Below are 17,252 nucleotides of genomic sequence, written 5' to 3' on the forward strand. Positions count from 1 at the left end.
GTCTGAGTTGGGCTCAGGAATCTGAATTTTAAGAGCACCTTCTGATGCAGAAGGTCATTGACCTTCAGGCCCTGGGACAGCACCAGCACCCTGGTTTTCTTTCTCTGACTGATCTCTCTCTCTCTCTCTCTTTCTCTCTCCCCTCCCCTATCCTTTAAGAAACTTAGTGATAGATCTCCATCTGCATTCACTCCACTTTCTTCTCTGTACTGCAGCCAGTGAAATCTATTTGAAATGCAAGTCTAGGGTCATAAGTCTGTCTGTGATGCCATAGCTCTTGGAATAAAATCTGAATCTATAACATCACCTCAGGGTCGCTTCTGTAAGTCGACGCAGCTCATGCCTGTGTTCAAGTCTCAGCTCTATCAATGCTCTACAGCCAGTGTTATTAGCCCTCGGAGCCTCATCTATAAAGGAAGAGTAATGCCATCTTTCTCACAAGGGTGGCAGAAAGAATGAAACTGGGAAATACACAGAAAATGTCCAGGTCCCCTGTGGCCTCAGTGGCACTCACGGAATGGTGCACTCAGAATTGTCAGGTGTTGTGTGGCACTGAGCTTTTCAGAGAGCTCTTATTTGTGGGGACCCTATGAGATTGTCTGGTGACTTTACCGCATAGGCCTGGTCACTAGTTCGCACAGGCTTTTCCTTTCTGAGGTCCACATCTTGGAGACCAGAAGGGGAAGTGTTGGTGGTCCTTTGTCCAGATCTGAAGATGCTCAGTGTGCAGATGCAGCACCCTCCTTTCTCCCTTATAGCCTGGCCAGCTGCTATCTTAATCCAACATGCACTGAAGGAGCTTATCTGTGCTTTCTAGACACTGGGGTGGGCTTTACGGGCTGTCATCTAATGAGGTGGGGAGCACAGATGAGTGTTCCTGCCGCCTGACACAGACCCACCTAGGCTGCTCTACTAGGAGGGAGTAGGAATGTGTCACACTGTGCAGTGGCACATCTGGGTGAGGCTGCCCTGTGCTGGCAGATGTGACCCACAGCCACACCATCTGCTCCTTGGAAGCTGGCTCATGTGTGGGCTCAAGGTGGACAGTCCAGATTTAAGCATGGTTCTCATAACTTTGGTACCTTGTCTGTACCTTAAAGGGTCAGGTCAAAGGTTCTCAGGGAAATTTTTCCCATTTGGACTATTTGTGTCTTTTTGAAATTTCAAGAATCCTTCCCCCATGACCAATGTTCTGTGTGGAGGATAGAAGAATGCTAGCACACTGTGGTTCTTTCTCTTTCTCTCTTCCCCACCCTCTTTCTCCAAGGAAATGGTATTAAGACCAGAAGAGGCCCTTTGGAATTATAGTGAGATTTGTGAAGAATCATTACAGGGATTTAATTTGCTAATCACTTACTCTTAGAATCTCAAATCTAGAAGGGCCCATCCATCCCATTGGTTTTCAAATCTGACTATGCATCAGTGTCACCTGGGTAGCTTAAAAAACTACCAATTCCCCCAGGCCATAAACTAGACCTACTAAATGAGATCCCTGGGGTTGAGAACCAGGAATCTTTGTATCCAGCCTGGTGTTGTGCTACCTCAGAACTATGGGGGCCTTGAAACAGAGGCTTAGATGTTCTATCCTTAGCTAAATTACATTTGCCCTGTGGTTCCCCAAGGTACACATAGAGCTACATATACCACTCAAATACTCAAACTATGCAAAAACAATTACACATGACATGGTTAATGAACATTGTTATAGTGGCTGAACTGTGCTAAGTCATATACTCATTTGTTCTTAGTGTTCTTATCTCTAGAAGGTTGACTTAGTCCAAGCAACAACACTGCCTTATGCAGGAAAAAGAGCCCAGGTTTTAGAATTGGATGTGGGTCCAGACACTGGCTCTAGCACACACTAAGTGTTATTTGGATGTGTGACTTTGGGCAAGTCACAGATATCCCTCAGAGCCCCAGTTTTCTTTCCTGAAAATGAGCACATGATATTGCAGGATTTCCATGAGATTTGAAAGAAATGTACTTGTTAAGGGAGTGCCATATAATATAATGGTACAAGTCTGGGCTCCTTTCCCTCCCCTTCTCCTATAGGCTGCATGTATCCTTTATAAGATCGTTTAAACTAGTCCTTGCCTAGCAGATGTCCTCCTAAAATATGCATTTTATCTTAGCCCAGGCTAAGTATGCCTGAGTTTAAGATATTCTAATGCACTTCTTACATATACATCACCTTCCCCTGGTTATGGAATATGATAGTAATGTATACCGGCCAGCTTTGCAAATGAGGGCCAGAGTGGAATGAAAAGGATTAGAAAACATAACTATAGAATAACCTTTATCTGGGTTAAAAAATGCAAATAATCTGTATATGCATAGAATGATTGTATATGCAAAGAGAAGACTATAAACCATGTTGTTAACAGTAGTTATGCCTGGAAGACACAATTATGGATGATTTTTCCTTTCCTTTTGTTGTTTAATAACTTTATTTTTTTAGAGCAGTTTCAGATTTACATAAAAATTTCAAATGATGGTACAGAGAGTTCTCATAAACCCACTCCCAGTGCACCCTATTGTTAACATCTTATACTGATGTGGTACATTCGATATAATTCATGATTTGATATTTATATGTTATTGATAGCTGTAGTCAGCACCACATTCAGATTTCCTAACTTTTTACCTAATGTCCTTTTTCTTATCCAGGGCCTCATTTAGGACAGCACATTCCATTTAGCTGTCATGTCTCCTTAGACACTTCTTGGCAGTGATAATCTTTCAGACCTCCCTTGTTTTTGATGACTTTGATAGTTTTGAAGTATACTGGTCAGGTATTTCGAAGAATGCCCCTCAACTGGGACTTGCCTCATGACTTTTTCATGATTAGACTGAGGTTATGGGTTTTGAAGAGGAAGACAACAATGGTAAGTGCCATTTTCATCATGTTATATCAAAGTACCTGACTTATCACTGTCGATGTTGACCTTGACCACCTGGTTGAGGTAGTGTTTGCTAGGTTTCTCCAGCATAAAATTACTCTCCCTGACCCTTTTTTTCCATATGATACTTTTATTTCCTTTTTATTGCTCCATATTATCTAAAGTCCTTTTTTTCCCCCAATGAGCACAATTGCTTGCATAATCAGAGAGAAAGGAGCTCTTTTTATTTTGGAAAACATTGACAGTCTCATAAGACTTTCATCCTTTCCTTATATTTTGTCTTGGCATGGTTTCCAACACTATTGCACAGTCCTCCTCTAGAAGTCTCAGCTGGGAATTTGGCCACTGGCCTTGATTCCTGCTGAATGTGCCTCTGACCTCGGCCCCACGTTGCTTGCCTTGCAGAGGGTGTATCCTGCAGAGCAATTGCCGATAGTGTCGATGGTGTCGGAATGAGCAGGCCCATAAATCAGCCAGGGAGGCTGCACCCTCACTGTAAAAGTGAAGGGGACTTTCAGCCGCACTTTCTCCTTGCTGTTGAAAGTAAACAGGGTGTAAATCTTGCTGAAGAAGAAGGTTTGTATCCAGCCACCTGAAAACACCCCAGCAGTTTGGAGGACAGTCTGCTTACACCTTCTTTCACTCAAAACACAGCACTCAGCTCAGGCCCTTGCACACTGTGTTCAATTATTGGTGGTAGTGGACCCCTGGGGGCCCCACACCTCCAGTGGCTTTTTGTCAAAGAAGTTAGTCTGTGATCCATTGAAATTAGATAGCTTTTACTACAGTAAAAATGTCCTGGCCACGTGCAGCAGACACTGTCCTAAAATTTACTATCCTTAGTGAATATATATTTTATATGTATATATACAATATTTTTTCAAGAGAAGCAGTCCTCCAGAGTGAGTCTGAGAGCAGGTGGTTAATTGCTGTGTTTTCAAGGGAGCCTGGTGTGGAAGGCAAGGTTCAGTGAGGACATTGTGGGAGCTGGGCACCCTGGGGTAGACAGCCTGCCTCACTTATTGAACATCTGAAAGAGAAGAAAAAGTCTTCAGTTATACCTTGTCATACATAGCCTTGTCTTCCTGGCCCAGGTAGCATTCCTTTGTGAAAATGGAAGATTCTCAGCAAATTGCCCAGCTATGAGTGGTTACTGTCTTCTAAAGCAGAGTCTCTCAACGTCGACACTATTGACATTATGGACTGGATAATTCTTTGTTACCCAGGGACTGTCCTGTGTATTGCAAGATGTTTAGCAGCACCCCGGCCCCTGCCCACTAGATGACAATAGCACCACCCCCTTAAGTTGTGACACTCAAAAATGTGTCCAGATTGCCAAATGTCTCTTGGGGGGGGCAAAATCACTCTCAGTTGAGAACCACTTTTCTAAAGGGATGAGTATCTTTCTAGGTCCTGTACAGTGAAACATATTTGTGCTTCTTTCGTATGCTTTTGTTTCTGCTTGGGGTCTGGAAGATACACTTCCAGCTTGTGTAAGATACACTTCCGATGACTTGCTCACCTTTCACTGCGGAGAGCACAAAGGAAGACTAGGGAGGCAGCCCCCGTCATGTTCCTATTCCAGTTATGCCATGTAACAATGCATAGTGAGAGAAAGCAATGATCATTTCTGGGTTTTGTGGACTTTCGAAGAAACATAGCAGGGATGATTTGCCCCTGCTCCTCATGTCTGGAGTCCTCACTAGGAAGACACAATGGCTAGGGGTAACCTGAACCCAGGGCCTGGAATTGTCCAAAGCTGTCTCCATACACAGGCCCAGCAGCCGACGCTGGCTGTCATCTGGAACAAAGCTGGGACTGTGGCCAGAACATCTTGCAGCCTCTGCATGTGGTTTGGGCTTCCACAGAACACGGCAGTCTCAGGGCACTCAGATGCTCACATGGTGTCTCAGGGCCCCAAAGGCCAGTATCACAGGAGAACCAGGTTGAAACTATGTTGCCTTTAATGGCGAAGGCCTGGAATTCATGTGGCATCATTTCCATTGTGGTCACAAGCCTTCCCACATGGGAGGAGTAGTCAAAGTCACATTGTATAAAGAGCACAGAGGCAGGGTATGCTTTTGTGGCCATCTTCCCCAGTTTCTTCCCTGACTTTATCTTTCTGTAGAATTTGTTTCCCATACCTCATCCCATGGGCCCTGGCTCTTGGCTCTCATCTCCCAGGCTCACTGCTCTCCTTTCATTCACCACAGAGGCTGCCCCAGAGAGCCCTGAAAAAGTAAAATGAAAACTACCCCCCAGCTCTGCTAGAAGAGGATGCTGCTGGAGTTTTGTTAGGTGCATTCCTTCTGAATATCATCAGTGGCTCTGATAACCTTTTGATTCTCAATTCTAGTGATCCTAAGAATAGCTAAATCTACTACGCCTTAAGAAAGCTCATTTCAAGGCAAACCACAACACTGGTTACTATGAGGTTAGCTCAACAAAAAATTGTGGTGCTGGTGTACTTGAAGTAAGATTGCACATATGTCTGTACTTTTTAAAAAACCATCTTAAAGAGTCAGCTTGTATCTTCCAGGGACTATCAATGCAGTGCGTATAGAGTGCTTAATAAATGTTTACTGAAGAAGTATTTCTGAAATCCGTGACTGGGCATTTTATTGTATCCAATATTATCTATATTAGAGGCTTGGGAGATTTTTCTTAAGCCTGAAAATTCCAGACAAAATATAATTATAATATGAGTTTGTCTTTTCTTTCATGTTCATCCAAGTTCTAGTTACACTGAGTAAGTTTATATGGTTATTCTAACTTGAAAGAGTTTCTAGGCTGCGACCATAGCAAAAATTTTGCCTATGAGTGTTTTGATCCAGGCTGCAAAGTCTTTGTTGCTGATGTGTGTGTAACTCCCTGGCCCTGGCTGAGGACTGGTTGGTTTGGTAATTCACTGGTCTTGACCGAGGAGCTGCTCTGTGCTCAGAACTGTGCTAGGTGCCAGGCACGGGTGACTACCCAAAAGAAGGCAGTCCCCGCCCCAAGCCTCAGAGTCATTTTTGCTTCCTTTGTCTTTTTTCTATTTGTTCCAGTTGGCTATAATTGGTAGCTTTTTTCTTCTCCAGAGTCCTCTCTTCCTATACTTCACCTTACCTGCTATAGTTTCAGCAATGCTACATAACAAGCTACCCCAGAGTTCACTGACATACAACAGTAAGCATTTATTTACCACTCCCATGTGTGTCATCGTCTGGAGTTTAGGCTGAGCTCAGCTGAGATTAGATTCGAGTCTGCTCTACACACACCTCCTTGTGCTGGGCCTGGAGGTTTCCAAGACATGATGCTGTCATGGCAAAAGGGAGGAGCACAGAGGACAGGGCCTGCCTGCACAAGCACACATTAAGCCTGTGCTCATGTCATGTCCGTGAACATACCAATGGCCAAAACAAGTCATATTCCCAGTCCAATGTCACGTTGCATGCCAGAGACAACCCCAGGAGGCAGGAGGAGAGGGCGTCAATATTTCCTGAAGAGTAATCTAATCTATCACACCCAGTCCGTTTTCTACAAGTGCCATGGTCTTGCTGGCCTGTAGAGTTTTTGTGTGCCATCCCTTTGACCCGAAATACCCTCCTACTGGGGTCCAACTACCCCACTCTCTAACTAATTTCTACTCATCTCTTGAGATTCCAGCTAGTGGCCACCTCCCCTGGGGTACCTTCCCTGATGACACACTTAGGTTCCTTGCCTGTCCTCTGGGTCACATAACAGCTTGCACATATAAACCTCATCACAGTGCATAAATTGAATTGACCTGTCTTTATCTCCCCCACCACTCCATGAATGTTGACCCACATCTTATTCACCATTATTTCCCCAGCATGCAGCACAGTGCTTAGAGGTTTTGAAAAGCAAATGCATGCTGTGTTAGTGGTGCTGGGTGAGGGGGTTCCGACTTCTCGACACTGATGACTCTGGAGAAGCACAGAAAGAAATGGGGCTCTGGCATTTCCAAGTGGGCAGGCCATTTGGAATGAACCATATGAGCTGTCTGGGCACATCTAACTGTATCCAAAAAATGCCATCTGCTTTCAGGGCATGTCAAGACTAGGAAATCAGTATAGACCATGTGGCTTACGTTCTGTTCTTTATGGTGTCATATCCTCATTTGCCTTTTTGCCTTTTGTTTTCCTCTTTTTTCCTTACATGAGGAGTAGGTTTGGATCTTGCCAGTTTGTTCCCCAAAAGTAGTTTTGGGGGATCCAAGACAGGGTGGCATTGAGTGGATATAGCCTTTTTTTTTTCAAGATGGAGTTTTGCTCTTGTTGCCCAGGCTAGAATGCAATGGCACGATCTTGGCTCACGGCAACCTGCGCTTTCCCCGTTCAAGTGATTCTCCTGCTTCGGCCTCCCAAGTAGCTGGGATTACAGGCGCCTGCCACCATGCCCAGCTAATTTTTTGTAGAGACGGGGTCTCACTATGTTGGCCAGGCTGGTCTCAAACTCCAGACCTCAGGTGATCCACCTGCCTCGGCCTCCCAAAGTGTTGGGATTACAGCCATGAGTCACTGCGCCCAGGTGGATATAGCCTTTTTTAATGCAGGATTTGTTGTTGGTGATTATGTGTGGATTTATTATTATTATTATTATTTTTGGCACAAGGCATGGGGCCAGAAGCATGGAGCAGAAGGCCGTGCATTTGTGTAAAGGCAGTAGCATGTGTGGCTGCCACTCAGCTTTGTTTGGATTTTTCCAGAGACAAATGGGTAGGTAGAGGGAACGGACTTGCTAGCTGCTTTTAATCCACTTCAGACTTCAGCTTCTTCAGAATGGAGCTGGAGATGGGAATGTATATGTTTGCCGGATGGCACTTTATAGTCACAGCTGCTCCTAATTTAAAGGAATTCAAAGCCTTTCACTGTGAATGATCATTCTGAAGGTAACTCAATTATCTGTGTTTGCTGATTCAATATGGTAGTCTTGGATATAATAGCCCATCATCTCAGCTTACTGCAACCACGCATGGCTTCCCACGCTGGGTCTCCATCCAAAGAAGTGAGTGGAGAGATTCAGAAGTCTCTTCCAAATCAATACACAGAATATGGGATATGGCAGGGGGTGGCACAGCCCCAAACCCTGCTGTCTCTTTTTGTGCCATTTCTAATTCCCCTAGGCTTGCAAATATTCAGATGATTCTCTTTATCTGAAAGGTGTTTATTCTATGCCAGTTGAGTGAGCGATACAATTCATCAGATACCACACTGTTTAATAACATTTATAATTTCATATTTGCCAAGTCCACTCAGCCACCTTGCATATAATAGCCCAAACAAGTTCTTTTGGGTATTCTCATTTAGGAAAGAGCTACAGAGGCCTAGAATGAGAATGTATGAAGTAGGTACAGCATGTATCTGGCACTCTCATCTTAATTCTGGTGACCCATACTCTGGTTGTTGCTCCCTTTCAACCCACTCCATGTATCTATACCCTTTTCTGAGCTCTGACTTCCCATGTTTCCAGCTCTTCACATTTAGATATTCCAGGCAATGTTCCCAGCAGTGGACAAATGCTTTAAACAGAGGAGTTGTTCAATGAACTTGTGGGAGGAAATTATGAGGGTTAAATAAACAAGTTTAGGAACAAGAGTCAAATATACAGAAACTCTGGACAAAGCCATTATTGATCCTTATCCAAAATTGGAACTGAAAACTTACTTTTCAATCTCTTTTCACAGTCAGCCTCCCGCTCTCCATAGTGACTCTTGGCCAGTGACTCATGCATCTCATGGTGCACCCCTGCAAAAATGAGATAATAACCTTGAAGGTGATCGGGAGGACTGTGCGAATGGATAAAGAGGGAAGTGTGTGTGGTTCTTGGTAGATGCTCCAGAATCTGGAATAATGGTTAATATTGGGAACTTGCATCTCCCAATCCACTTACCTTACCTAAACTAGTAGCACAGATTTCCCTGTAGTAGTGCCTTAGCCTACTGTGCTGTTCTTTACTTCTAATAAACAGATAGTAAACACTGAAAGAACATCTTTTCTAACTTTTATTTTTCACAACTTTTCTGAGAATTATTTCATGGCTGAACTAACGCTTTGTTTTATTTTATTTAAAGGGGCCCAAGTTCTGTTTTCTCCTGAGAGTCATACACACATTTTGAACAGAATTATTTTTCTTGATGGTTTTCTCAATAAACACCATTGACTGAAACATGGAGTAAAAATTTGTTATTTGGCATCTCCTGCTAGACCAACAACAAGAAGAAAATACATTTTGCTATTGAACTTTTCCTTGTTAAACAAGAGAGGTTAGGTCATTTCCGGTGACATGGAATATAAGAGAAGGTTTTGGAATCTGAACAGGTTTGGCAGGACTGCTGAAACTTGAGCCCACTGTGGTTTTGTTTAATGACTGTTTACAAGGAGGTGCTCCAGAGCCCACCATACTGGTGAGCTCCAGGCATTTCTTAAAGGCCTAAACCTGGTATGAACATATTCACTCGTCATGATTCTGCTGTTTTCCGATCAGGCAAATTCAATAAAACACAAACTACAACGTGTTCTTCTTGTTGAACATGGCGGGAGCTCTGCATAGATAAGGCCTCAGTGGATTATTTCTCTTCTAGAGTCAACAGGGAATGAGCAATCCTAGCAAATTACACCTTCACAATCTCCAGGTCATACTTGCTTTCACTTCACTCTCAGGAATTATTGTTCATGGGTCGATTGTGTGTTCTTTTCACAGGAATTTTCATCAAATGGTCATAGACCTACTACATATATACTACAGTACCCTATCCTAATTTGCCTCTTCAGGAAAAAATGCATAGAGATGGAATTGTTGAAGTATTTATATGTGGAGTCTCTACGTTGCTTTTAACCAAGAAAGGAAAATAAATTTTTACCCAATAGACAAGTCCAATCAACTAATTCTGGCAGCCTGGAGAGCTAGGTTGAGAAGGATTCTGAGGCTAAAAATTGGCTAAGCAGGAAGGATGCTCTGATGAGTTAGCATTGCCTGTCACTTGGAATGTTATTGATTATCACTCGGAAAGTTAGCATTGTCTGTCATTGGAAAGGAAGAGTAATGTCACAGGTGCTGAGTATTGGCTCTACCTCCTAGACATACAAAGTTTGCCAGTTGTGGTCAAGTATAGAGCTTTGACCTTGGAAATGTTCTTTCCCCACTCTTGAAATGGTAGAGTTACCAACATGGAAGTAATGGCTCTACTTCTTTGGTTTCAAACTCTCAGAGAGAAACCACATTTTGCAGTCTAGTTCCATGAGCTTGGATGAGCTGAATTCTGGAGCCTCATTTCTTTGTGCATTGAATCCCAAAACCAAGTTTTCCAACTTTTAAAAAGTGTGTTTCAGTTTAAAGGGGCTTTCTCTTGCCCTGATCGCCCTTATATTCATGCCCTGATTTAGAGTCAATCAGCAAAGACCATTTTCAATTGCCTTATGTTCTTCTTTCTTCATCCTTGTGTCCAGGTCAGGGCACTACCCCCACCCCAGCCGCTGACCACCACTAGGCATCAGCATCAGTCTGTTCTCCCAAAGGGATCTGCTATTAGTCACGTACATCTCAACATGAGTTTCACTATTTTTCTTTCTCTTAGAGAATTATTTTAAAATCTATCCAAGGACTGAAATATTTTCCCCAATTACAGGAAGGTAGGCCTCAGTAGTGGGTGAAGGATATAATTTCATACAGGAAGACCTTCATATTATGCTCCAAATCACACCACATATATAACAGCCCAATCTGCCTAATATGTGAGGCCAGCCCTGCTTCTATTTCCCATACTGGAGGAAATTCCTTCCCCAAAGGTTCCACTGTGTCAAAGACACACATCCATAAGCACATGCGCAGGTATGTTCCCTGTAGCTCAGGCAGTCTCTCCCCTCTTCTCCCAGTCCCCTCCTTCTGGCACAAATAGAATGCCCATGACTTTGCCAAGACTGGCTGTCATTACTGTGTGATATGGTTTGCCTGTGTCCCCACCCAAATTCTCATCTTGAATTATAATCCAAATTGTAACCCCCACATGTTGCGAGAGGGATCCCATGGGAGGTGATTAGATTGTGGGGGTGGTTCCCCCATTCTGCTCTTGTGATAGTGTGTGAGTTCTTACGAGGTGATTTTACAGGGGGTTTCTCCCCAGTTCCCTCTGCACTTCTCTCTCCTGCCATCATGTAAAGAAGGACGTGTTTACTTCCACTTCCTCCATGATTGTAAGTTTCCTGAGGCCTCCTCAGCCATGCAGAACTGTGGTCAATGAAACCTTTTTCGTTTATAAATTACCCAATCTCAGGCAGTTTTTATAGCAGCATGAAAATAGACTAATGCACTATGATTGACCGTTTTCTTCATTTTATATCATAAATGAGCGTCTGCTTTGTCACTGGGTCAGAACCTAATTACTTTTAAAATGTGGTAAAGGAAGTTAGTATAGGAATAAAAGCTCATGTTCCCTTTTGTAAAATGAAAATCCTTTTGCAATAGGGATAATCCATTTATTTATTCAAGAAGCATTTGTTTGTTCCTTTTAATAAAATCCTGTAGGTTATTAAGAAGACAGTAGATGGCATTCCAGTGGGGATCCAATCTATGGCTGCAGTATTGGGTGTGGCATGAGGGGGTGGGAATCACCAGATCTAAAATCTGAATCTGTGAAATCTTTGAAATGGTTACTCAGACATTTGAAAGTTCAGGTGCTTGAATCAAATTATAAGGCAACAGGACCCAGAACTGAAACAACAAATGTCCATTTATAACCTTTGCTCGCTACCTTCTCACCTTGGCTCCATGGACAGTTTCCTCTTCTAACAAGACTCTAAAAATGCATGCTGCTAGCATGGAGTGGGCACCCACCCACCTGTTCCCCATCACTCTGTGCTGATGGCAGGCTTCATAACAGAGGATAACTTCTTATATCATGGTATCTCTATCCAAGACCACCTCTGACATCCTCCCCTCCACCACCTTGTTGACATCTCTCATAGATTGAAGGAGTCATCTGGATGACCGTTTTTGAAACTTTGTCTGAAGTCCAGAAAAAGGAGTGAGGAGTTAGACAAAGACTGAGCATTAATGAACCTCTTTTTACTACACGCACACCTTGCAGTCTCTGGCTTTGACAGCCCGCGTGATTCTGCCTCTTGCCTTATGGCAGATTAGAGTGGGAGGTGGACAGGAAGAAAGATAACTTTGGAAGGCTGAATGGAGCACATTTCAGAAAACCAAATCTTTCTTTAATGGTGCCAAGAACACTACCTGCCAGAAATCCACACTAATCTCAGAAGATAATGGCTAGAGGAGTTTCACTCATGCAAAATGAACTTGCAAATGCAGATATTACGTGGAAACTAAAAAGCCAGTTACAGAATTCTGCCTCCAACACAAAGCTTTGCCATAGCCATTGGGTTCCTAAAAGTCTAGTGTGAGGAATTAGATCTAATGCATAAGATGGGATATGGGGTAGGGAGTGGGCATGAATTGTGAAAGCACCTATACGTGGTTTGTCTCCAAAGTAAAACATTGAAGAACATACTAAATAATGAGCATACCAATGACATCTTAAAATGGCAATAGTGGGTACTTTGCCTGATTGGGTTTCATTTACTCATTTATTCATTGCTTGCTAGAAACTTCTTGAACTCTCCCTTCCCAGATGTTTTGATAAAATGCTTTTAAGTTCATATATATCTTTTGCAGATGGCATGCATGTAATGAGGCACTTACTTTACTTATTTTACTACATTTAAGTGATCAATGATTTTCTGCCTTTGACTCTAGGTTACTGAAGCCTGGGGCTCCTAATAGTTCTGAAGAGTTTGAGATTAGATGCTTGAGATGGAGAAAGTCATGAGTAAAGTTACCAAAAGTCTGGTTAGGTGTTTCACAAAACCCTGGACTCAACAGCAATCCCTGCCCAAACCTGTCCTGTACACACCTGAGCTCTTCTCTCAGACCCTGCAGTAGATTTATTCCTTGTTTGCTCAACATCCCTTGCTTTGCTCATAAACTGAGAGAATTAGTGCTGAGGATTCTCAGGATACTTCAGGTGCAGAAAGAAAGGCCAGTAAGAAGAATCAGTAACAGGATGAAGAGACACCATCAGGGAAGACTTCCCAGAATGGGGGATAACCACTAAGTATTGAAGTGTGATTTAAAGTGGATGCAAGAGCTTGTCAAAATAAAATTCTCAAAAGTGCGTGAGAGAGAGAGAGAGAAAAAAAGAGAGAGAGTTTAACTTTTTAATGAAAGAACCAGCAAGATAACAAAATCAGTACAAAAGGGAACATGAGAACTGAGATTTTATAGTCTGTGAAATAAAAAGCTGAGAAGAGATAGCTAAGTGAGATACAAAGCTGGTTCATCCTGCAGGGCAATAAAACTGTAACTTTTGAGATTCTTTACTACTAGCATTTCCCCTTGTCAGTTTTCTATAAGTTCACCTCTAACCTTTAAAGAGTACAGAATATCTGTGCCCTAATCAATAGTAAATAATAAATCAAACACAGTCAAGTCTTTCTAGAACAGAGTTCAGCAAACTAGTTCTGTTAGGGCCCATGTAGTAAATGTTTTAAACTCTGTGGGCCAAAAGGTCTCTATCGTAACTACTCAATCAGACCATTGTAGCACAAAGCAGCATAGGCAGTATTTAAATGAATGGATGTGAAAAACAGTGGTTGGCTGCATTTGTCCTGCAGGCTCTAGAGGCCCGACCTCTGCTGGTGGAGTAAAGGTATATAGCCTTAAAGGGTCATAGAATCATCTTTCAAAATTTATATTCAGGTTTTGGGTTTTTTTTTTTTTTTTTCCCAATAGGCTTAAAGCAAATGAAACAGCAAGTGCAAAGGCATTGATGCATAAACTCACACATTTTATTTGAGGAGCTATAAACAAGTAAAAATTCCAAGAGTACTGATATGTGTATATTAGTGACACAGAGAAAGATAAAACTGGAAAGTTAGAAAGGAAATTCACCATCTTTTTTTTCCTGTAGAGAATAAATGTGCCTGAGCAATATACCTTGGCAAGAAAATGAGAGAGACCTGGTTCTAATCCCAATGAGTAGGCTGAGAAGATTGAGCTAATCTTCCTAAACCTGGTTCTTCTGCTTTAAAACTAAAGATAATAGTTGGATCTTCCAGAGGGTTGTTGTGACATTTAAAAGACATGATGCATTCGCCAGTATTCAATTATAAAATTATCATTATTCTTTATCAATCAAAGCCAAAGGGAGGTCCTAGGGCTACAGATGAATCCACAAACATTTGTTGGAAAAGCACAGGTGTTAGGACCAAAAAGGCAGGATGGAAAGCCCTGTTGCTCAGTTTCTTCCCATTACAGTACAGTCTTTGGTCCTTGAGGCTTTGTCCTAAGACAACCAATCTTTCCCTCCAATATCAAGCTGGGCTCAGAAACCAGGGCTTTCCTGGAATTTCTATTAAGAATCTCTCACCCCCACTGTAGCAGCAGTTTATTAACAAGGATTCTGGAACAATTACCTTGTAAACAAGGGCACAGTAAATGTACATTTACTGTACAGTACTGTACAGTAGAGCTGCTTGGGTTAGCAACCACATTTGCATTTTGACAATGGATGTGCTAATTAACAATGATTCTTACCTATTCATTAAAGCCTCTAAGACTGTAAGAAATACAGCAGTCTCTTCACTTATGCCCCTGTCAGCAGGTCCTGTGCTTCCTCAGAGCTGCTCTTTAAAATGATATCTATTACTGGAACTTTTCCTTTTCTAACTATCGGGACCTGTTATCTTCTTCAGAGCAGGGAAATTCATCTCTTTCTACCCAACCTCCTGGCATCTCCAGTCAGGCTACATCTTTTCAGAAATTCAATCTCTGCCTTACTCAAGTTGCTAGTAATACAGTTGGCCCTCCATATCCATAACTTCCTCAACTGTGGATTTAACCAAACTTGCATGGTAAATATTTGGGAAAAAAATTTTATCTGTGTAAACTATTTTTCTTGTCATTATTCCCTAAACAATACAGGATAACAGCTATTTACATGGGATTTATATTGTATCAGATATTATAACTTATTATAAGCAATCTAGAGATTACTGAAAGCATACAGGAGGATGTGCATAGGTTATATGCAAATACTATGCTATTTTTATCAGGAACTTGAGCAACTGTGAATTTTGGTATCCAAGTGTATTAGTGTTCTCTAGAGGGACAGAACTAATGGAATATATATATATGTTTATTAAGTATTAACTCACATGATCACAAGGTCCCACAGTAAAGCCATCTGCAGGCTGAGAAGCAAGGAGAGCCAGTCTGAGTTCCAAAACTGAAGAAACTGGAGTCTGATGTTTGATGGCATGAAGCATCCAGCATGGGAGAAAGATGTATACTGGGAGTCCAGGCCAGTCTCGCTTTTGACATTTTTCTGCCTGCTTTATATTCACTGGCAGCTGGTTAGATTGTGCCCACCAGATTAAGGGTGGGTCTGCCTTCCCCAGCCCACTGACTCAAACGTTAATCTCCTTTGACAACACCCTCACAGACACAACCCAGGATCAATACTTTCTTTCCTTCAATCCAGTCAAGTTGATACTCAGAATTAACCATCACACCAAGGAGGTCCTAGAACCAATTCCCATGGATATCAAGGGATGATTGTATCTACCCCTCATAGCAGCTCTAATGCTTACTCAGATGGCCAAAATAAAATATTAATAATTAATGATAATATCTATTCTGGGCCATTTATGTATTTTTCAGTTCTAAATAGTAATGCTCAAAGATTAATGATACGAAGGCTATGTGGTATTGTCCATCTTTTCCTGGGTTCAACTAAACAGGCTGCTTTGTGACAGAGGTACAACGATTGTAGACAGAGGTACAGCGCCTCTTTCTTGTGACTGTAGACAGAGGTACAATGCCAAAATGCTGAGGTTGCGTCAGACCATAGAGGTGCTGAACTCCAGGAGTGGGCCTAAGGCAGCTCTAAGGCTGAGCCTACTGGAAAATGTTTAGCTTGGGAAATCAGCTCAATATTCACCCATCACACATTAAGCACTCAAGAATATGCTGGCTTGTTCTGTAATGACTCCTTCCATCTGGAGAATAACTAGGCACAGAACCTTGATTTTCAGAAGGAAAGGGATGGAGGAGGTAAGGCCAGACAAGGTATGAAAGACCCTTCTGAAAATGGCAAATGGAGCTTCTCACATCTGACAACATCCTGCTTCTATAGGATATTACCCAGAGTTGCATGGATTGGGGTGGAACTTGGGGCTACTCAAGACACTAACTCCCTCTGGGAGTGCACCTCCTGTTTGTTTATCAAGCTTTGTTAGATTCCATACATATAGTGGTTAAAGACATCTCATGCCCTTTAATTGTGAAGAAATTCTGCATTCATTGTCAGTTAGTGCTACCTTTCTACTATTCACACTGCCGTCTTCTCATGACAACCACGTATGCTTTATTTCTGTGTCACTCCATTCATGATTCCACCCACAATGACGAATTTCCTAGAGCTCTGAGTGGCACTGTTGGTGGAAAAGGATCTCTGTCTTTTACAAAATCCTCCCCAACTCCCCTCCGTAGGCATCTCCTAAGACATGGCAGGAGACCATTTCCAAATAGTGCTACCCTAGCCTGCATTGTAGCTACAGGCATGTCTGGACTTTTATGGGGGAGGGGTGGATCTGGAGTGAGCCTGGCTGAGTTAGGCTTGGTCCATGGTTAGCGGGAATCAAGCATGAAAAAAGTAACTCCTTTTAACTACCTTTTGTATAAGAGAGACTCCAAAACAGACTTTGTTTTCTCACTGCTTCCCCGCTGTGTTTCCCTCACTGTCTTCGAAGCTGCCAGGTCAACATTTACCTTTCTAAGGCAGCACTCCTGGAGAATGGTGTCCCTGCTCCTGCACCTACTGTTCTCCTGCTAGTTGTCAGACACTCTTCAGGGTGTAAAGTGGCTCTTCGAACACCTTCATTTGCTCCACCCTATGTGACACTCTAGGAGGCATCTGAAGAAGCTCAAGACCTGGTCCCATCCTTATGAGATCTAGACTTAGCTGATAGGTGGAGGAGCTGCACCCAGCTCTCACTGTGTTATCGGAAGACCAGATGAGCAGTTGTATAAGTCCAGGGTGTTTTACAGAAAGAAAGTGGCATTGCTTTTAAATTATGCATGGTTAAAAAAGTAATGACACTTCTTAGAATGTCATTTTTTACTTAACAAAGACATTTCTTATTCAATTTTTTGAACCTAAATATGAAACTTCACATCACTGATAGTTGAAGTTGGACTATAGTTGGACTCAGGAAATTTGTCTATAATTTTCTGTACATTTTAGTCGTTTGAGTCTTGTTTTCTTTATCTGTTAAATGGGAATATTAA

The 17,252-nt window shown here is 42.3% G+C and overlaps 1 protein-coding gene across 13 annotated transcripts in view; it reads left to right on the top strand.

The window, feature by feature from the left end:
• LOC105469966 (calsyntenin 2) overlaps nt 1-17,252 on the top strand; it is a 643,989-nt gene that overhangs the window by 422,145 nt on the left and 204,592 nt on the right. Inside the window, exon 1 of one of the 13 annotated variants that reach the window (XM_011721614.3) lies at nt 2,623-2,885. The exons of the other annotated variants lie outside the window; for them this stretch is intronic. Within the exon in view, the coding sequence (XP_011719916.1) occupies nt 2,760-2,885 (126 nt within the window). The 5' untranslated portion in view covers nt 2,623-2,759. Of the gene's footprint in view, nt 1-2,622; nt 2,886-17,252 lie in introns of those variants that run through there. 13 annotated transcript variants of the gene reach the window in all.

The sequence above is a fragment of the Macaca nemestrina genome, chromosome 2 (genome assembly GCF_043159975.1).
Source record: "Macaca nemestrina isolate mMacNem1 chromosome 2, mMacNem.hap1, whole genome shotgun sequence".
NCBI classification, from domain to species: domain Eukaryota; kingdom Metazoa; phylum Chordata; class Mammalia; order Primates; family Cercopithecidae; genus Macaca; species Macaca nemestrina.